This window comes from Corvus cornix, chromosome 2 (genome assembly GCF_000738735.6).
Source record: "Corvus cornix cornix isolate S_Up_H32 chromosome 2, ASM73873v5, whole genome shotgun sequence".
Lineage (NCBI taxonomy): Eukaryota > Metazoa > Chordata > Aves > Passeriformes > Corvidae > Corvus > Corvus cornix.
The window spans coordinates 32,054,872-32,074,610 of NC_046333.1; the positions used below are offsets into that span (position 1 = coordinate 32,054,872).

General features: G+C 45.7%; 1 protein-coding gene across 1 annotated transcript in view; it reads right to left on the reverse strand.

The window, feature by feature from the left end:
- Window positions 1–6,492: 6,492 nt before the first annotated feature.
- The window catches only part of EEPD1 (endonuclease/exonuclease/phosphatase family domain containing 1), a 62,950-nt gene continuing 49,703 nt past the window's right edge, over window positions 6,493–19,739 (reverse strand). Inside the window, exons 3-7 of the mRNA XM_039548492.1 lie at window positions 19,278–19,388; window positions 15,867–16,001; window positions 14,461–14,593; window positions 7,092–7,286; window positions 6,493–6,984 (exon numbers count right to left, since the gene is read on the reverse strand). Coding sequence (XP_039404426.1) covers window positions 6,785–6,984; window positions 7,092–7,286; window positions 14,461–14,593; window positions 15,867–16,001; window positions 19,278–19,388 — 774 coding nt within the window. The 3' untranslated portion in view covers window positions 6,493–6,784. The remainder of the gene's footprint in view (window positions 6,985–7,091; window positions 7,287–14,460; window positions 14,594–15,866; window positions 16,002–19,277; window positions 19,389–19,739) is intronic.

Below are 19,739 nucleotides of genomic sequence, written 5' to 3' on the forward strand. Positions count from 1 at the left end.
TCTACAGTATCAGCAGGGTGAAACACAACACTCACCCATCACTGAGCAGGTATATTTCAGTACTGAATAAATCTCACATTTGTCACAGGTGATCTGCAGGACCAATGCAGCTCTGAAAGCTTTTTTGCAGCACTTGCAAAAAAGTGCCAGGCTTATGAAGCTGGATGCCCTGCCAGCAGTTCCAGGAGCAACTTAAGCACCAAGGTTCTCTGAAAGGAGGGAAAGATGGAAATCATTTATGCTGGAAACCAGGATGGAAATCTGGCAACCCAGGAGTCAGAATGGAAGGTGAGTGAGACCTTATCTAAGCCAAGAGAAAGGCAAAAGGAAACAGCTGGAACAATTCTTTTCTTTGGGTTTGTTTGGGGTTTTTTTGTCCTTTATTTATTTTGTTGGTTTTTTTTAAGGTAATAGTAATTTAAAAGTGTCTTAATTTTCATAATATATTAACAAAAAATTAAATTAGAGGGTTTTTTTCAGTATGCTGTTTAAAATGAGTTTGTCTGTCTTTAAGATACAGAAGGGAGAATCTATTTTGGCTTTGCTGAACAATTATGGACTTCTCACAGTCTATTTTAGATTAAATCCAGAAAATCTGGATATTGAATTTTAAACCCATTCCTTTACATTGATTCAATTACAGGAAGATGTCATCAGGATTACCTTCAAGGCATAGCCTTACCCTTCCCATAAAAGTTGTCTAAATTAATTTTTTATGCTGCTGCTGAAATATTTTGTATCTTCCCCAATCACACAGTGTCTCTGGGAGACTTTAAACATCTTTTCCTGAGGTGTCTATGGACATGCAGGGTGAAGTACAGCATTATTTCAGCTTTAGATAGTGAAGAAACTGAGGCTGAAGTTGGAACTGCACTGGCTACAGCGTGAAGAAGGAAAGAGCAGAGGTAGACCACACAGATAGGGCTCTCATGAATGAGCAGGGTCGGCTGGTATAGCCATGGTTTTGAAAAGAAAAAATTCCTGAAAAAAATACCTAAAAAATCAGTGGCGAGAGAAATGCAGATGGTGGCACAGGAGGGGCTGGCATGAGGCCACGGTACTCCTGCCATCCCACAGGGTCAGAGGGCGGTGGACAACTCCCACAGGGACCTTCTCCGCTGGATCTGTGTGATTCCACTGCACAGCTAACTCCAATACAGCAAAGCTGGGCTCATTCAGGTCTTGTCCCAACAGTGCCCTGAAAATGGCACTTGGAAGGTCTCACATTTATAGTTTAGGGCCCAGTTTCCATCCTGTGGCAGATTCCGAGCAAGGGAACTGTCAGGCTGTTTTCTCCAGGTTACTGGCTTATTTCTGTCCTGTTTGACTTTTGTCCTGGTCTCTAGCACTCATCCATCAGATGGCTTTTTTTAAATCCTAGTCCTTCACGTCCCTTTTTATCTAAGGAATATATTCACTACTATCTCATGAGTCTCTGAGCCTAGAAAGTAAATTCACTCCCACCCACCAAAAAAATCTGCAGGTGATCTGTAAGTCAACCTCTTCTTCCTCTCCTCCTGGCAGTATTTTAAAGCTAAGGTCCCCTGTATTTTTGATCTTATTTTACAGCTTTCAGCCAAGAAGCTTTTCCAGATATGGGCAAGATATGTCACCAGACACACAGGACCATGTGGAGAAGCCTCCAGCAGTGATTCACTCCTGCATCCGTTGTCTCATCTCCATCCCTCCCCATTTCCCAGCCTCTCTACCCCACACTCCTCCAGCTCTCAGCACCCTTGGTCAGTAAAAGGAACAATAGTCCTCCAGTTGAAGGAATCAGGTTAAGGTTTCTCCAAAGGAGGGTGTGGAAGAGTACCAAGGTGCCCAGCTAGGCATGTATGTGAGTGACCTTCGTGGGAGCCTGCTGAGAACTTCAGGCAGTAGGAATGGTGGAGATAAAGTGAGCACCCAGCTGCAAGGCAGCCCCTCTTGCCTACAGAGTGACAAGGGAGTAAGGAGGTCTGAAGGAAGAGCTTCCATGAAGGCCACTCCCTAAAAACTGGTGGGAAAATGCTCTGAGAGCCTGGTGCTGGTAGTACCCCTTGTGTTTTCACACAAAGTTTGAGCAATGTTGCAGTTCACGTCTGTGCACATTCCATTTTTTTTCTTTTTAAATGAGGCCTTTCACACAGCTGATATTTGGACATCCCTCAGGCTGGGAACATCACATCATGCAGGGTTATGAGATGGCCAGATGGATGGGTCATCAAAGGGTCATCCAGCAACATATTTCCTAAGTGTACATGTAACCTGTAGGTACTTTAGAGTAAATCCTTTTAGCTACTTCGATTTTACAAAGGAGCTTTTTTACTTCCAGATATGGAGGTAAAAGCTACTTAAGGCTTAAAAACCTAAAAAAAAGGTAAGCAGACAAGGGCTCTGTCTGCGATTGTGGTCATGTCCTGCTCTGTGGCATGTGGGATACAACCCAGAACTGCTGAGTGGCAACAGTGAGAGCTGTGCAGTCTGCTGGCACGGCCCTCCGTCACCCTGAGAGCAGCCAACTCACAGGATCCCGCTGCTGCATCTCTTCTGGGGATGAAAAAAGCTGCTGCAGGCTGTTTCCCACAAGAGCCCTGATTCACAGTCAGTATGACTCCTCGCATGGGGGAGAATTTTGCATTTTGCTGAGGAAAAACAAAGAACATAAGCCTCCTATAAAGTTTTTCCCATCTAGAAACTCTGTACAAAAGTGTGAAAGTCAGAGGCCAGGAGATGCCTGCATGCCTTTGCCTTGCTTCCTGCAGCTAAGGAAAAGCTCAGAACCTAAACATGGGACATTTCCACCCAATTTCTGAGTGCTTAAATTTATGACCTGTTGTGCTCCCAGGGAACAGCAGCTGCTGTCCCAGGAGCTCTGCTTCCCATCACATCTGGCACCTGCCCATGGCCAGCATGCTCCTTCAATACACCATTTTCAAGAACCAAAAATCAACTTGATCTCAGAAGGCAGCACTTAGAGGTCCAGGAAAACCTTGAACTCCCCTGGACTGACCCTTTTCTGTCATTTTCTAAGAATGCTGAGCACTGACTCCCACGAGGGCTCGTAAGTGCCACAACCAAGGCTGATTAGCTTGTACAGTCAAGCCTCCACCCCTGCCTGCTGCATCAGGGTTTATCAACCTACTGCTGCCACAACCTGGTTCTTGGAAGTTCATCTCCAGGACAGTTATTTACTTGTGTTTGCTCCTCAGAGGTTTTTAGCAACTCTCCAAACTCTCCTATATCATACCTCCATTTTCTTAGATGGCTTGCAACACTGCAGTGCAACAACACTGCAAAGTCAAGTGACCAAATGGTCACTTGCCATGGAAGTTCTTTTAAGAAGCCCACAGGACAAAGCAGAGGCTTTTCCATAAAGCAAATGGGTCAGAGCAAATAGGAAAGGAGAATAATTTGGCTGAGAATAATTTAAAAGCTTTCATTGTGAGGAGCCAAGAGGCTAAACGCTAGACATGGCCACCTCAGCCTTGGTGAACTGGGTGCTGCTTTAAGCTTTTCCCAGAAGATGCTAAAAGGTAGAAACTCAAACATGTCCTTCCAGGAGCCACCCCTGCTGCCAGAAGGACCAGTGAGCTCCCTGCAGAAGCCACCACTGTGAGGTTTGACCAACCACAGCCACCGCAGGGACCACGTGCTGTGCATCAGCTGTCACCATGTCCCTGGTCAGGCGAGGTCTGGGGCTGGCATGTGTCAGCAGGAGACAAGAGGCAGCACTTTGTTGTAAGGAAGTGGCCAAGGCTCCATGTGCAGTGGGCAGGGAAAATCTCCAACAACCTTCACTTTGCACAGGCCTTACAAAAAATTAAACCTGGACCAAATCAGTCTGTAGCCATTGGTGAATGAAGCAGGACCCTGCCTCACAAAATTTGGGCTCCTGAAGGGACCCCAAGATGTGTAAGGTGTACCCAGCCTTCTGTAAGAAAGGCTCACTGCTTCTGTACCCCCTCAGTTGCTGCCTTCCTTGGCACTGCCTGGGCATTAAAGTTCCAGCAAGCTGGGCCAGCAGAGCTTCCACTAGGAGCATCTTGAAATAAAATTGCTGTTCAGGTTTACTCCCTCAGGGGCAGCAGGAGCACAGCCACCACTTCAGCTTTTGAACAACCATAACATGACAGATGTTCTTGGGAACTCCAAAATCCATCAGACTCACAACCATCTCATCCTCCTACAAGGATGCCACAAACAGCAAACAAAGCAAGCTTTTTAAAACCAGTGAGACCACAGTGAGGCACTGCTGATTGCCAACATGAAGTAACCAGGCACATACCTCATACAGATGCTCTGTGCGAGGCAGAATTCCACCTATAGGCATCCAATTCCTCTATCTTCCTCACATCTTATCCCAAGGCATCTTTTTATCCACCAAGTAATCACCGTTCCAGAGCTCTCCACTGGGCTGAGGAACCTCTGAGCTACAGACTAGCCTCATTAACTTTCCCTACAGCTCCCACATGGGCTATGAAGGAGGCTCAACTCATTTCCCACACCAGCAGCCCCTGTTAACACACAACTCATCAGCCAAAGCAAGGGCCCCTGCTGCAGCTGTGAGCACTATCACCTGCACAGGGGGCTGCTGGTGCTTCTCGAGGCTTTGGTGCCTCTGCACTTACATCCACAGCAGAATAAATGCAATCTGGCCTTTCCAAGTTTTACTTCTAGAGCTATAAAATAATTACAGCCTCCAAACATATTTGTAGCAGAGAAACACTAGCTGGTACAAGAGAGTGAGTGTGCTCTTGGGAATTTTACTGCCCCTCACCTCATGTAATATTCATTTGACTAAGGCAATTCTACTGCATCTTCGCCTAGATTTTGCAGTTATCCAGTGAGAGTTTCTTGGGGAATCTGGTGCTGGTCAAATTAAAAGAGGGCACCAAAATTGTGCCTGTTTGAAAAGGACAAAGCTGCAGCAAGGATCCAGAATGAAAGCTGGAGCCAAGATCTTCTGCTAGTTTCTTTAATGATCAGAGATAAATACCTGCACCTCCCATTTTCAACAGGGAATGTTGAGCAACTAGAGATACATTTTTGATCTGATGCTCTGAGTTCTTAGTTATTCACTTAACCTCTTGAAACATCCATGAAGTCTCCCTGAGTCTGAGAGTCACTCCAGGCTATGCCAGCTTTTTCTGGGTTTAGTTTTGCATACTGACAGAAAAGCTGTTCAACTGTGTGTGTTTGCATGGGAATTTATTTAGTTGTTGAAAAATTAGTTATTTTTGAGTCGTTAGAAATGAGGTGATATCTGAGAAAGTTAAAATAATAAAAATACTGCAAGAATATGATACTGTTTTACTCTAAAACCCTCAGTTACAACATCTCCTTTGGTGTGGCATTGCTGTCAAGAGTAGTGAGCCATGCCACAAAATTTTCCTTTCCACTCAGCAGCAGAATGTGTGGTCATCTGCAGCCTGGAGCAGCAGGTGCTGGGTGAGTGGGCAGCTCAGCACCTTTCACACTCGAGCTGTTTCTTTTGCAGATGCTGAAGTCCTGATATGTTTCCCTTCTAGGTCACTGGTTATTAATTTCTGCATGAAAAAACTCATGTAGGTGGCAATTTCAATGCTCCATTCCCAGTGCTGCCGTGGTAGGGTGCTGGCTGAATTGCTCCCACCCAGGACACGCACAGAACCCAAACCCCCTTGGCAGCAGCCCCCATCCCTGCCATATGCATGGTGACCACACGCTGTACTTAAACCCCTGTTGTGGTGAGAGAATCAGGCTTATGCAGCAGTGAGGCTCAGGAAAAGGATGCCTGGTCTGCCAGAGGGGAAAACTGACAGCCCCTAAAAAAGTCAATGGGCAGAGGTTGGTTCATCATGTGGGCCAGCCCCTGCAGTGATCACATGAAAATGGGCTCATCTATAGACCTCCCACTGATGCACAGCCCATTTCTCCCCGATGCAGAGCCCTGCGCAGAACACCGGCTCCCAGACAAAGACCCGTGGCTACATCTCACTGATGCCAGCTGCAGGGCCAGAGGACAAGGGCTGTTCCTGGGAAATCCCCAAAAGGGAGCAAGGCAAAGGGTACTGGAGAAATGGACCAGGCTATGCAGAGGGACAAGTTGGTGGTTTCCCAGCTCCTGAAAACTATTGTGTGGGAAGAAAACCCAACACTGAACGTTGCACCTAACAAAAAGACAAAGCCAAGCTCCAGGAAGCTCTTCTGGGGCACAATGACCCTGTCAGGAGCATAAGGAAGGAGGAAGGAAAGGATGAGGGGTGCCTATAAGGGGCTATGGAGGAATGATGTCTCTCCAGGCTGGGGCAGAGGGACCACTCAGGTCTCACTGCAGCTCACATAGGGACCAGCTCCAGCAGTTTTTGCAAGTGTTGAATAGCATTTGCAATTTGCCAAGAATGTCCACCTTGTCCCTCTTTTTGGGGCCTCTCTTATTACCTCAATTCACAAAGAGGCAAAGGAAAATAACCATCACCTCCCCCTCACAGCAAAACCCTGCTCAGCTGCATTTTAGCAACAACCCTGTACAGTATTAAAAGTACACTTTATTTTCTGTACAATTCTCATCCAAATCTCCAGCTGTGGAAATGTCCACTGTGTCCCTGGAAAAAGTTGCAGATTGTTCTGCTGCCATGAGACTCCATCCAGAACTGTCCAGGAGGGGCACAAAGCCAGGACCACCAAAATCATATGCTGATGCTTTCTAGGTGCAGGGAAGAGAGCAGGAAGGAGGGAGAGGGGAAGGCAGTCCTGCTCTGCCGTGGAGTCGTGAGCGACCAGAGCCTTGGGTGGCAGAAGAGGCACCCTCAAATTCACGTCATCGTTCGTGCTTAGTGTGGGAGTCGTTGCGTTCAACCGTCACCCCGTTCCCATTCCGCGTCACCTCCTTCCTGTTCCAGTCCTTTTCCAGGTAAAATTCAGCAAGCACGGGGCAGTGCTCTGAAGCCACCCCACCCCAGGACCAGTTATCGGGGATCCATGGGTTTGTAAGCCCTTCTCGCACGACAGCCCAGTGGCCTGCATCAAAGAGAATCACAGGGAAAAAGGTTGAGTGATACTGCCCAAACTGGACACACGACGCCAACCCAACTACAGGTTACACAGCCTCGCTCAAGCAACCCTACCTGTGAAGACCTTTTTCAAGCTCCGGCTGATCCAGATGTTATCCAGTGACTTGGACCCTTGTGGGTTCTTTGTGCTGATGTTGGTGAAGGTGCTGGAAGGGACCAGGTGGTGGAACTTCTCCTTCCTCAGGATGTCATGGTCGCTGCTGTCTGGGGCCTGGTTAAAATCTCCAAGGATTATTACATCTTTTTCTCCTAGAAAACAGAAAAATAGAAAAGAATGGGAAGAATGGACATCCATCACTGAAGTACAAGAGGATAAATGGAAAGAGGAAAAATACAAATACTGAATAACATAAGTGATGGTACTCTGAACTCCTGAAAGAAATGCTATTCAAAGCCTTTTTCACTGAGTATTTATTTACTCATGGCCATTCTCCTCATGACAATAAAACCAGCCAGTACACATCTGACGCTTGTTTTTTAATATTATTTATCATAGAGTCATAGAATCATAGAAAATGTTGAGTTGGAAGGGACCCATAAGGATCATCAGTCCAACTCCTGGTCCTGCACAGGACACCCCAAGAGTCACACCATGTGCCTGAGAGTGTTGTCCACACACTTCTTGAAACCTGTCAGGCTCAGTGCTGTGACCACTTCCCTGGGGAGCCTGTTCCAGTGCCCAACCACCCTCTGGGTGAGGAACCTCTTCCTAATACCCAACCTAAACCTCCTCTGAACTCAGCTTCGTGCCATTCCCCTCAGGTCCCGTCACTGGTCACGAAAAAATGAAGAGATCAGTACCTGCCCGTTCTCTTCCCCTCTTGAGGGTGTTGAAGACCACAATGAGGTTTCCCTCAGTCTCCTCCAGGCTGAACAGATCAAGTGACCTCATCTGCTTCCTCATATGGCTTCTCCTCCAGATCCTTCACCATCCTCATGGCCCTCCTTTGGACACTCTCTAACAGCTTAATGTACTTTTTGTATTGTGGCACCCAAAACTGCAGACAATACTCAAGGTGAGGCTGCCCCAGTGCAGAGCAGAGCGGGACAATCCCCTCCCTTCCCTGGCTGGCGATGCTGTGCCCGAGGCCCCGCAGGACACGCTTGGCCCTCCTGGCTGCCAGGGCACTGCTGACTCACATTCAGCTTGCCATCAACCAGGAGCCCCAGGTCTCTTTCCACAATGCTGCTCTCCGGCCCCTCATTCCCCAGTCTGTGCACACAATCAAGACTGACCTATCCCAGGTGCAGGATTTGGCGCTTGCCCTTATTAAAACTTTATATGATTGGTAATTTCCCACATCTCTAATATGTCGAGGTGTCTGCAGGACCTGTCTGCCCTCTAGGGAGTTGACAGCTCCCCATGATTTAGTGTTGTCTTCAAACTTACTTAGTATTCCTTCAAGTCCCACATCCAAGACATTACTGAAGATGTTGAAGAGAACTGGGCCAAAGATGGAGCCCTGCAGAACCCCACTAGTGACCAGATGCCAGCCTGATGTCACCCCATTCACTGTGATTTTTGTGCCTGATCTGTGAACTGGTCGCTCACCCATCACATAATGTGGTTGTCCAGCTGTGTGCTGGGCATTTTGTCCAGAAGGATGAGTCAGAGACAATATCAAAAGCTTTACGAAAGTCCAAATATTGGTGTCTTTTCCCTGCTATTCCCTAATAGCGACAAACTTAAAGACAAGCATTTGTAGTCTCAGAGGTTTTTAGAAATCTGTGCCTTTTTAAGATTTTTTTTCTTTTTTTTTCTACAAGAAGCACCTATTGGCTTTCACCTATGCTGACATTTTTTAAAATAGATTTTCTGTAAGAGTCAAGGACACTTTTGTGAGGAACCCAGGAAGACGCAGCCTTATGCTGGTATATACCACAGTCCCAAAAGTGCAGTGCTCATTCTAACATCTGTATTTAAGAAATCCCAAGGAACAGGACCAAGGCGCAGACTGCAAGCCTGATGGCAGAATATGAGTTGAGAAACCACGCAGATACTCCCTGACTACAGCAACTTTGTTTTGCCTGGCTGTCTGAAGGGATACTGCTCAACTTGGATCAGAAAATTACTTCAGTTACAATTTGTTTCCAACCCTAATGAATGAGGATAGAGACTCTGGACCCTAATTTCATATCCCCAACATGTGCTCTCCTAGCCCCACAGATGTGGATGCAGACATCCCAGCTGTGCCCTGGGATAAGAGGACAAAGCACATGCCTCAGTGCCCATCTCAAACCACTGCCAGAAATACCTGAGAAGACAGCTGAAGAATGCTGACAGCTAATCCAGAGATGCTGCCACGTCACTACTTGGCACTGGAGAAGGAGAAGGATGGTGAAAGGAGGCACAAATGCACAAAAAAAATTATCCCAAAGCTGCCTTCAGAAAAGTGAACTATGAAGAGCCTATAAGCTTTTTCTTTCCTGGGATTGAAGTGTGAGAGGGGATGAGGTGGACAGATGGCATCCTCTGCCATACTTGGTGCTCTGGGTAAACCTCCTCATTTCTTGCTGTTGCTGTAGAAGTCGCTATCCAGGAGAGGGAGCACAAGCTCAACAAAATCTACTCCTGTCTTGCAGTGCAAGAAAGATGAATTGGGAAGGGGCAAGAGAGCAAGTGAGACTGAGGGCATATGACTTACTTCAAAACATGGTGCTTGCTAAGACGCAGAGGGGCAATGAATTCGTTTATTTGTGGTTTCTCTACCCTTTGTAGGACACAAATCATATTGTAAATAGTGTGAAGTTTAAATATTCTTCCATAAAGCATTCATGATAGCAGTCTTCCCACCTTTGAAGGAAAAAACCACCTGAATCTGAACCTGAGTTATTTTAAGCTCCATCAGAACCCAAAAAGAAAAATCAGTTCTTGCCTAATGGGATGACCCTGCCTGCTGTGAGCTGGTGGTTTTGTATGCATCTCATGACAAAGATCTCTTGCAAGATCTCTTGCTTGGCAAGACCAGGAAGCCTGAAATTTAACTTTGGTCCTTCAGTGCTAACACTTGCTAAATGGCCCAGGCACCACCTGGCTCCTTCCATGCGTTCATCTCCACCCTATATGGGAAAAGGCCATTACAGAAACCTCTGGAGCACATCCTTGGTGTTTAAAAATGACAGAGAGGCCAGGATCTCAACAGCAGCGTCTTGATTATGCACAAAATCTATTCAATTTTATCCTGAACTACTCATGCTTCCTTAGCAAATCCTCAAGCCTATCTCCTGTACATGAAAAGTCTATGAAAAAAGCTCACCATACTTACAAATGAAAATTTTAACTGACTGAAAATTTTAACCTTTCCATTCTGGACAGATTAGAAATAGCAGAGGATAAAAGACCCAGCACTTGGATGTGTGCCTGGAAGGAGGTAAGATGAGTCCCTGCCCAGGGAGGGAATCACTATATTCTTCACTCATTTGAACTTTTGCATGCAGAATAACAAAGCATAAAATCAAAGTGTAAAGTTGATAGCCAGAATAGGCTGGAGCATGTTAAAGAAGCTGAAACCCAATTTGCCATTGGGGAGAGAAAGGAGTGTTTTTAGTTCCCCTCTGACAGGAGCTTCTAGGGTTCCTCCGACTGCAAAAGAGTGGGAATACACCAGGCAGCCCTGTGCTAAGCAAGGAAGAGCAAGCAAACAGTTCTCTAGACAACCACCAACTTTATTTCCCCTTGTCCTGGCTCACTCTCAGCCCTGCTCCCACCTCTGCCAGCTCCTGCAACAACAACATCATGCACGTCAGCACTGCAGTTTCGTGTTTTGTCTGCCTCCCAAGACCCTGACAGACATCCAGCCGTGCAAGGGCAGGAAGCGAACCCGCCTGGATCCTGCCTGTCTAACTGGACACCCCTGGGCCTCCCAGCAGAGGCAGGGAGCAGAGCTGTCCACAGCAGCTGCAGCTCTCAGGGGTCTCATGGATGAGCCCCAATGGCTCTCAGCCAAACTTAGCAAAAGTTCTGGAAGAAATGCCCTTACTCATAATAAGGAATGATAACTGATCAAAAACTGCAGTCATGATTCCCATAGTCACAATCAGATGGAGGGAAAAACAGTAAATGAAGACAATGCTACTGGTGCTGTGCTGTGATTTTCCTCTTTTGGAGAAAATGAATTTAAGACTGGCGGGGCTTGATTCTCCTTTTCCCTAGGAGCCAGAGGCTCCTCAGCTGATGCAATCTGGTCCTCCTCCTCCTCAACAGACAGAGCGGCAGGAGCTCTCTTACCAACCAATCTTCGGCTGCAAAGGTCCCTGACACAGGCTGTACTGTCCACAAGGACCCAGAGCCTCCATCTGTTCGGACATGGTGGCAAAGCCCACAGCAGCCAGGCATGTGTCCCGTTCATGACCTCTCAGCAGTGCTCCTACACACATTCACACCCTCTGGGCCCAAAGCAACCGTGTCCTTGTCAATGGAAAACTCCTCAGGTGAAAAAAAAGTCTGGTCTGTTTGCAAATGCATCTTCAAATTCACTGAAGCACCAGTGAATTTTAGCAGTGCCTGTGGGTGGCTCTTGGCCAGCAAAGCAAAGCAGAGCCGCAACTCAGCCCTGTGCCGCAGTGGCTGAGCTCTGGTGTGCCAAGGCAATCAGCTGAGGGACTGATAGTGCCTGCAGAAAGTCTGCAGTGTTGAAGTCTGCCTCTCTGCAGGAACCAGGAAACCCTCCTTTGCTTCATGGCAGGCCAAGGGGACATCTGTAGGACACACTCTGATTTTCCCATGCCCTGGACAATTTACCTCATGAATTAAACAGACTCTTAAACACCCAAATCCTTCCTGGACAGAGTGACACACATATGATGAGAAGGATGTGATGTTACATTGGCTGCTAAGAGGATTCCTTACCATTTCTCAGAAGTCTTGTAAGCCCAGTGCCTGATGCATGGATAACCCATGGAATATGGCCAAGCCACATGGGACAAGGTATCACAGAATCACAGAATGGTTTGGGTTGGAAGGGACCTTTAAAGATCATCTAGTTCGAACCCCCCTGCCGTGGCCAGGGACATCTTACATTAAACCAGGTCACTTGAAGCCCCATCCAACTCGGCATTGAATACTGCAAGGGAGGAGCATCCACAGCTCCTCTGGGAAACCTGTACCAGTGCTTCACTACCCTCACAATAAAAAATATCTTCCTAATACCTAATCTAAACCTACCCTCTTTCAGTTTAAGGCCATTCCCCCTTGTTCCATCACTACATGTCCTTGTAAAAAGTCCCTCTTCAGCTTTCTTGTAGGCCCCCTTCAGGTGCTAGAAGACTGCTGTAAGATATTCCCTAAGTCTTCTCTTCTTCAGACTGAACAACCCCAGCTACCTTAGCCTTTCTTCACAGGAGAGGTGCTCTAGCCCTCTGATCATCTTCACAGACCATCTGTGGACTTGATCCAACAGGTCCATGTCCTTCCTATGTTGGGGATCCCAGAGCTGGATGCAGTTCTCCAGGTGGGGTCACTTGGGAGCAGATTAGAGAGATAGAATCCCCCGCCCTCGCCCTGCTGGCCACCCTGCTTTTGATGCAGCCCAGGATGAGGCTGACTTTCTGGGCTGCAAGTGCACATGGCTGGGTCATGTGCAGCTTTTCATCCACCAGCACTTGCAAATTCTTTTCCTCAGGACTCTCTCAATCCATCCAGCACTCTGGTCCCTGGATCCATCCACCAGCAGGGCATCCAGAATAACATCTGTGTGTTGCCCATGGACACCACACTGCAGACAAACTGGTGGAGTTCTTGAGAGAAGACAGAAGGGCTGCTGCAAAGAGTTGACTATGAGCAGCCAACAGCAACTGTGTCTCTCCAGTACTAATGAAAGAAAAAAAGAGAGGGAAAAAGGAACCAGGACCACCAATCTAATGGGAGAAATGTGGGGTACTATGCCGTGTGTTACAGGAGGCTGTGGGTGGTAAACAATATTCCTCAGATGCTCACATGCCTCTTGGTAAGAATAAAAGGTAATAGAACAGGCATCTGTTAGCAAAATAAGAAGAGAAACTCAAATTTACTGCAGTACCCACAGACAAATCAGTCCTTACTGCCCATATTTTGTGGACTGATTTGGAAGAAATTGAAGGATGCTGGTAATTTTAAGCATGAAACTCCTTTTCAGGTAATTCAGTACTTCAAAGTCACATGTGTGCACTACCATTTGCTTAGGAGACCACACCTGCATACCACAAGTTTGGAGGAATCTGAATTTCTTCTTTTGTGAAAGACTAAGCCAAGAACAAGCATGCTCCAGTAACGTGCCTGCCATATGAAAATTAAAACATGAAATAAAGAGAACACCAACAGTCTAAATTTAGATGCAGTGGAAGTGCAACTCAGTTGACTTCAGAAGAGCTACACATTTATCCCATGTTTCAGTTCAGCCTTTGGGGATTAAACAAATGATCCTTTTGTTTATCTTCATCCTTTCCAATTTTAAAGTACATGGACAAATACTTAAATCAGTAGCTCTTAAAATAGCTCTGACTGGCTTCTGCAACTCAAAAGGAACAACAACAGAACATGCAGAAAAACTGCAAATACCTCTTGAGTTATACAAGAGGGATATTAATGCTTCCAAGTGACCAACCTTGCTGAACTGGGCCAAGTTGAAAACCATCACATGTAAAACCTTGCAACCCTTTCACATCTTTCTTAAGTGGTAAATGAAGGGCTAGATTTTTCTGTTGCTATAACAAGAGCAGCAACATTTAGAATCTAAAATGCTTTGTTCTGCTTCACAGGAAATTGACCGTAATTTGCAGGCTTCAAAGTAAGAAGCAAATTCATAGGAATGAAGTAAAGAAATCCAGCTGCCTATTACATTGCTCAGGCTCAGGTCTAAATTCTGGTGTCATTTCATCCCAGTGTAAAGCCAGAGCAACTTATTTGAAATCAACAAAACTATTCTGCATATTACATCCACGTACTAAGGCAGGATTTGGTCTCTTTTCTCATTAGCAATCATCTGCAGATTTGCATTGGGTTTTCCAAAGAGCTTCCAATTATCAAAAAATTAAATATATAGAACCTGTTTCTCTTGGAAGAAAAAAAATAATTAAGCTTTGCTCTGATACCAGGTAGGTGTTAGTTCCAAAAAACACTTAAAATAGGTTCTCAGCTCTGGTGACTTTTCTTTCCTTTGGCAGAACTTGCTGTTAGAGTAGCATAAAATCAGAAGGAACTTAATTTGAAAAAATGGTGTCAAAGCCAGTAGGATCTCCTGTGCTGTTTGTGTTAATTAGGAAAGACTGTAAAACAATGAGCGAGGGAAAAGCACATTTGTCACGCTATGCATCGCACAAATATGAGTAAAGACAATTGTGAGGGGATATTTCTGAAATGCTCACTGAGACTAATTTTATTCTTTTAAAAATTCCTTTGGATTAGATTGTGTGCATGTGATAGCTGGCAGGAACACCCCTGCCCTACCTTTCAGAGTCTCCTGCAAAGTCTGTGCACAGGCTGCCAGTTTGTGGCTGTCGTGGTTCTTCCCAGTATTGTCTCCTGCCGAGGGGGGCAAGGCCAGGTGAAGGTTAACCACAGTTAGATCATTCATTCCAACCTGGGGGAGCAAGGAGGAGAAATCAATGCCATGCATGCAGGGAATGGAAGGTCACAATGCAAAACCACGTGCCAGTTCCCAGTACTTTCAGCAGTACATCTGGGGCAGTAGGACTCACACTGCTGTGTATGTGGTGTGTCTTGGTATGTCTCCATGTGGGGAGGAAGAGGAGGAAGGCATTTTGCAGCTTTGTTTGCAATAACCTGATAACCTCTCAGTTCTGGGGAAACTGGTTTGCATTAGCAAACAGCTTCCTTTCACCACAGCTGCAGAAAGAAGTCAGCTGCTTATGAAAATTAGTTTATGCAAAACCAGTTGTTAATAAGCTACAAATAATGTCATGGTCATTACAGGGGCTAATTACTACTGCCTTGTGATTAGCCCCAGCTCGTTACAGAGACTAACCAAGAAACTTAATGTACCTTGAAAGGAGCTGTTGGCTCCCTGCAATCTCCTGTTTACCTTCTGGGAATCACTTGGACCTAATTGTATAATCAATTAATTACTAATACTTTATTCATTAATAATTATTTGATTAATGCTTCTCTCAAAGCATTACCAGAGATGTCAAGTTCCCCAAACTGGACCCCTTCATCACAGCCTGTGTGGAGATGGGCTCTCTCTGCTCATATGTTTGCTCCAGCATATGCCCAAGAACTGGTTCCAAAAGTGATGATGTTCTTTTAAATAGGTTTGGCCCCAGTGAAAAAGCTTTAAAATGGAAACTCTGAAGTGTGACAGCAACATAAGATAGGCCAGCCCAAGTCTCACTGGAGCAGTGTGCCTCATACACACACTCATATACTCATAGATATATATGTATATCTGTAAAATCCATCTCCATTCTCCCTGCACTTATCCCTCTTTGTGGCACTGACAAGAATCCCAGCCCTATGGCCTGGAGGCTGCTGGGTACACACCTCACCCTTGCTGTGTTAATTTGGCAAAAGCCAAACAAGGTGACTGGTGACTTCTGTCACACTCTCAATGGCTGTGGATGCTATGGAGAATCCACTGACACTCAGGTTCTCAAATATTCCCTTGCACCAGGGTTTGCTCCCACGGGAGCAAGGGAAAGGACTGACTGTGATGAACTACCGCATGTATTAAGGTGCATTAAGCACCTATCCATAACCAAGCCATGGGACAGTGATGAGGTGGGTCAGAGGCTCATGGAACTTTTTATCTCCTAGAAGGCGGTATCTCTTTTCATCTTAGCCAAATTCTTTTTAGTAAAAGTTCTGCAAGGCTGGACTGGCACAGTGGCAGTTACCTTGAAATGTGCAAGATACGGATGAGGATAGGAGTGCCTCCCGTTGCCATTAGTCTGTGCAGTCTCCTGTGATGAGGCATCTTTCAGCTCAATGCCAGCTGTTGTATCCCAGAGGAAACCAGAATATTCAACTCCCTGGAATTAAAAAAGAAAAAAAGAAATGCCAGTCATAAGATCGTAAAAACAAAACGTTCTGCCCAAATGTAGCCCCATATCTATACCTATATCTATACCTATATCTATATCTAGGCATGGTGCCTGCTGAGGGCAGGAAGCCCAATTGGCTGTGCCCAAGCATAAAGGAGAAACAGCTTCCTGGGCTATCAGTGGAAGATACAGAGGACAAGTGGAAAGACTTCTTCATCTCACCCCTGCCAAAACTCCCATCAGATGTGGGAGTAATGCTTCCTGGGAAGCTCCACTGACTTCACTGAAGAGTGAGTGTGCCAAGCTGAAACACACATCACTCTGCTACTCCCAGCCCCTCACACCTGCACACTGGCTATTCGACACCCAGTTAAATCCAGCACTGCTCCAGTCAAGCCAAGGATTTAATAATCTGTTTCATCTCCTACAGGCAGAACATGTACAAGACCACTGCAGGGTGAAGGATGCTGCCTCTCGTGTGCGTGTTTGGGTGACATGGTCCTCCTTTCCTCCTGCTCCAGGCACAGCATTGGATAGCTCTGAGCATGGTCAGTAATGAGGTAGTTCTTTACCCCCACAATTAATTGTCTAACCATGAGCTTGGTGCCTTGAGGTCTCACTGGGTGACTGCTAGGGCTTGCAGTGGATGATGCTGTGCACAGTTGTTCGTTCTCCCCAGGCTTGACACCATCTCACAGACTTTTTTCACCCACAACCTAAAAATATCCAGGCCCCTTCAGTCTCTTGGTGTGAAATCTGGTCTAGACCTCTCAGCCCTGTCAATTTCTCTGTTTCTTTTCCAGCTGGAATGTTTCATGCTCAGCTCTCTGCTCCTTTCAGCTCTGCTTCTGTGATCCTGAATGGGCTTTTTTTTGATTACTTCATGATGTGGAATTGGCATTTTCAGAAAGCTGTCTACGCTGGTCGCACCAGCAGCAGTATCTAATTCAAAGCCTGTCAGCCTCTTCTCCCATCACCCAGATACCATTTTCTTTGGCATCATTCAAACCCACTTCCCATAGCAAATCATACTTAAATCCATTGCAAGGAATAGTTTTCTCCATTTCAGCTGCAATAAAAAAGTGTTAACTGCTCCGCTGACTTCCCAAGAGCCTTGAAAGGATTAAGGTTGGTTAAAATTCTTTGGTAGCTCCTTTGATAACTCACCTTTAAAATACTGACAAAATTATTCCACCAGTAAGGAGCCTAAGGTCTGAAAACTCCTACAGGAAAAGATTTGGAAGAATAAAACTGCTGTCAACAGCTGTTGGCTATTTCCAGGCTCCAGACTTCATATCAACATGGTGGTCAAAAGTCATTGCCTGGTTGGAATGCTCAGAATGCATGGAAGCACAAGCTGGAAGCACCATCCACCATTTTGTGTTATTTAGCCCTACAGAGCATCCCGAAATCAGCTTGTGCCAAAGATGCTGTATTCTTGGGGTTACACTGTGTTAACCTCATGCATTTGTGTACATGGTGCCCAAACCTGACGGACTCACTACCTACCCCCAGGAATAGAAGAGACTTTTTGGCTTAGTGGAGGGTTCTCCAGCACAGCCAGATTCCTGTTAAAGCAGCTAGAAGGAAGAGTCAAGTAGATAAAATTTCTATTCTTAGTTTGGCTGCACATTTCTCCCATAATTTTGGGAACCATTTGTCCTTACATCCCTATCTGTAAAACGAGGTGGAAGATCATTTTTATTTACTCAGCCTGTATTCAAAGCTGCCATTGTTATCTCTGGAAGTATAGCTCAAGAAAGAACTGACTAAAGACTCTGAATTTAACATAGGAACTCTGAGACATTTATTAATAATTCTTGGTAAAAAAAAAAAAAAAAGGCGAGAACAACTTTGACAACTTTGCACAACTATTTATATTCAGTGTTTTAATGATCTGGCCTAACAAGAGATCCCAAAGGAAAACTCCAGCCAGGAATAAAAATGACCTGAAGGGCATTTGCACTCTGCACTGCAATTAAGTGTGAATTGTATTAAACTTTAGACACATTCAGACACTCTGTATCTTTCCAGACCCTTCTTGACCTTTGGTGTCTGTCTAGCTAGAGTACAATCCTTGTGCTGCTCAGGTGGTGGGTTTTGGTTTGTTTGGGTTTATTTTTCCCTCATTCTTGGGTTTTTCTCAGAAGGGCAATAAAAGGAGGTGCACCTCCCAAAACATCAGTCCAAAACCAGTTAACAGTCATGCAACATGATTTGGAAAAGTCAAAATAAAGAAATGTGGATTCTAAGCAGCAGGACACAACTGCAGCCACATATTTAGTTACAACAGTGCTCAGAATAGATCATTCTGGATCAATAAATTGTTAAAGACTGCCCCAGTACTGACAGGCACCACTTGGTACATGACAGGTCTCAGATCCTGCTTCTACCCACAACAACGTCCACACTGCAATAACTGCACCACAAGAATGACCCTGTTCAGCAACAACAGGCTTGAGCTAGACGAGGACACTGTTCTGAAAACTCATTAGCACACTTAAGGGTGAAAGAGAGAGATTTCCCTTGGGAGAAACTGCTTTTGGGCACTGTTAGTGATGTCCAGCCCCGTGCAGCCCTACCTTGAATATTGTCAAGGGTAGCAGGTGCAGCTGTCACCACCGTAATAAATCAGTACCTCCCTGCAGTACATATATATATTTATATATATTTCCAGAGCAGAAGATGCTGCAGGGAAAAGCACACTGCAGCACGGTGCAGATTTCAGATGGAGTCCACAGCATTTTAAACACCTGTGCCGGGGACTCTGGGGAACACACAAGGTAAACTCTTCCAGGTGAGGATGGCAAGCTGCACAGCTCCTCTGCAGGCTCTTCACTTGCAAATGAGCAAAATGGGGAGTCCTCCCAAATGCCAGCCAGTGCAGCACCAGGGAGCAAGCTCAGGTGACTAGCACAAAAAATGTCAAAAGTACTGCAGCCTGAGAGGGGAAAAACTGAGGACTCTTTCCTTGTCAAAATCTGTGGCTTTTCATCTATATACCTGTACTGCTTTTATCCACTTCCCCCAAATACACACATACCAAATACGCACACACATCTTCCTCCTTGCAAGTGTGCCACAATTCTTCCAAAACATAAGTCATATTAAAAGCTATAGGAACAGTTAGCTTAAAAAACAAGAAATGCAAACCTTGCCAAAAAGGATTTGCAAAAAGTGTTGCCTTAAACATTCAAAATATGTCATTGGTTAGAAGGGGTAAAAAAAAGCAAAGCCAAAGTTCAGACTTGGGGATTAATGTACCTTGTGTAGCTGGCCTGAGGGTTTTTCGGAAACAACACCCTTCCAACATCCTCTAGGGCCCTTCCACTTGCGGATGTTTGGCAGCGTCGGCTGGTTCAGCTCCATACAAAACTAGAGAGAGAGGAAAGGGGAAAAAAATAACATCAGCTTGTAGGGATTTAAAAAAATTGCAAAATAAAGTGTGTAGTAAAGCACTGGTAAGAGGCACAGTGGAGCACAGCCTGTGCTCTCTGCCTTCCCTGAAGGTTCACAAATGAGGTGGCCTGAGCCACATCCCAGACTGACTCACCCCTGACTTGAAGATAAATAAAAACTAAAATAACTCAGTGCAAATGCTGCAAGTAGAACATTTCTCCCTCAGACCCTGTTCTTTTCCTCCAGACCTACTTGTTTGATTGGAAAGGGGTTTTCTCTGTGCAGCCTCCAAAGATGCTGACTGCACCATATCCCACCCCTGCCGGG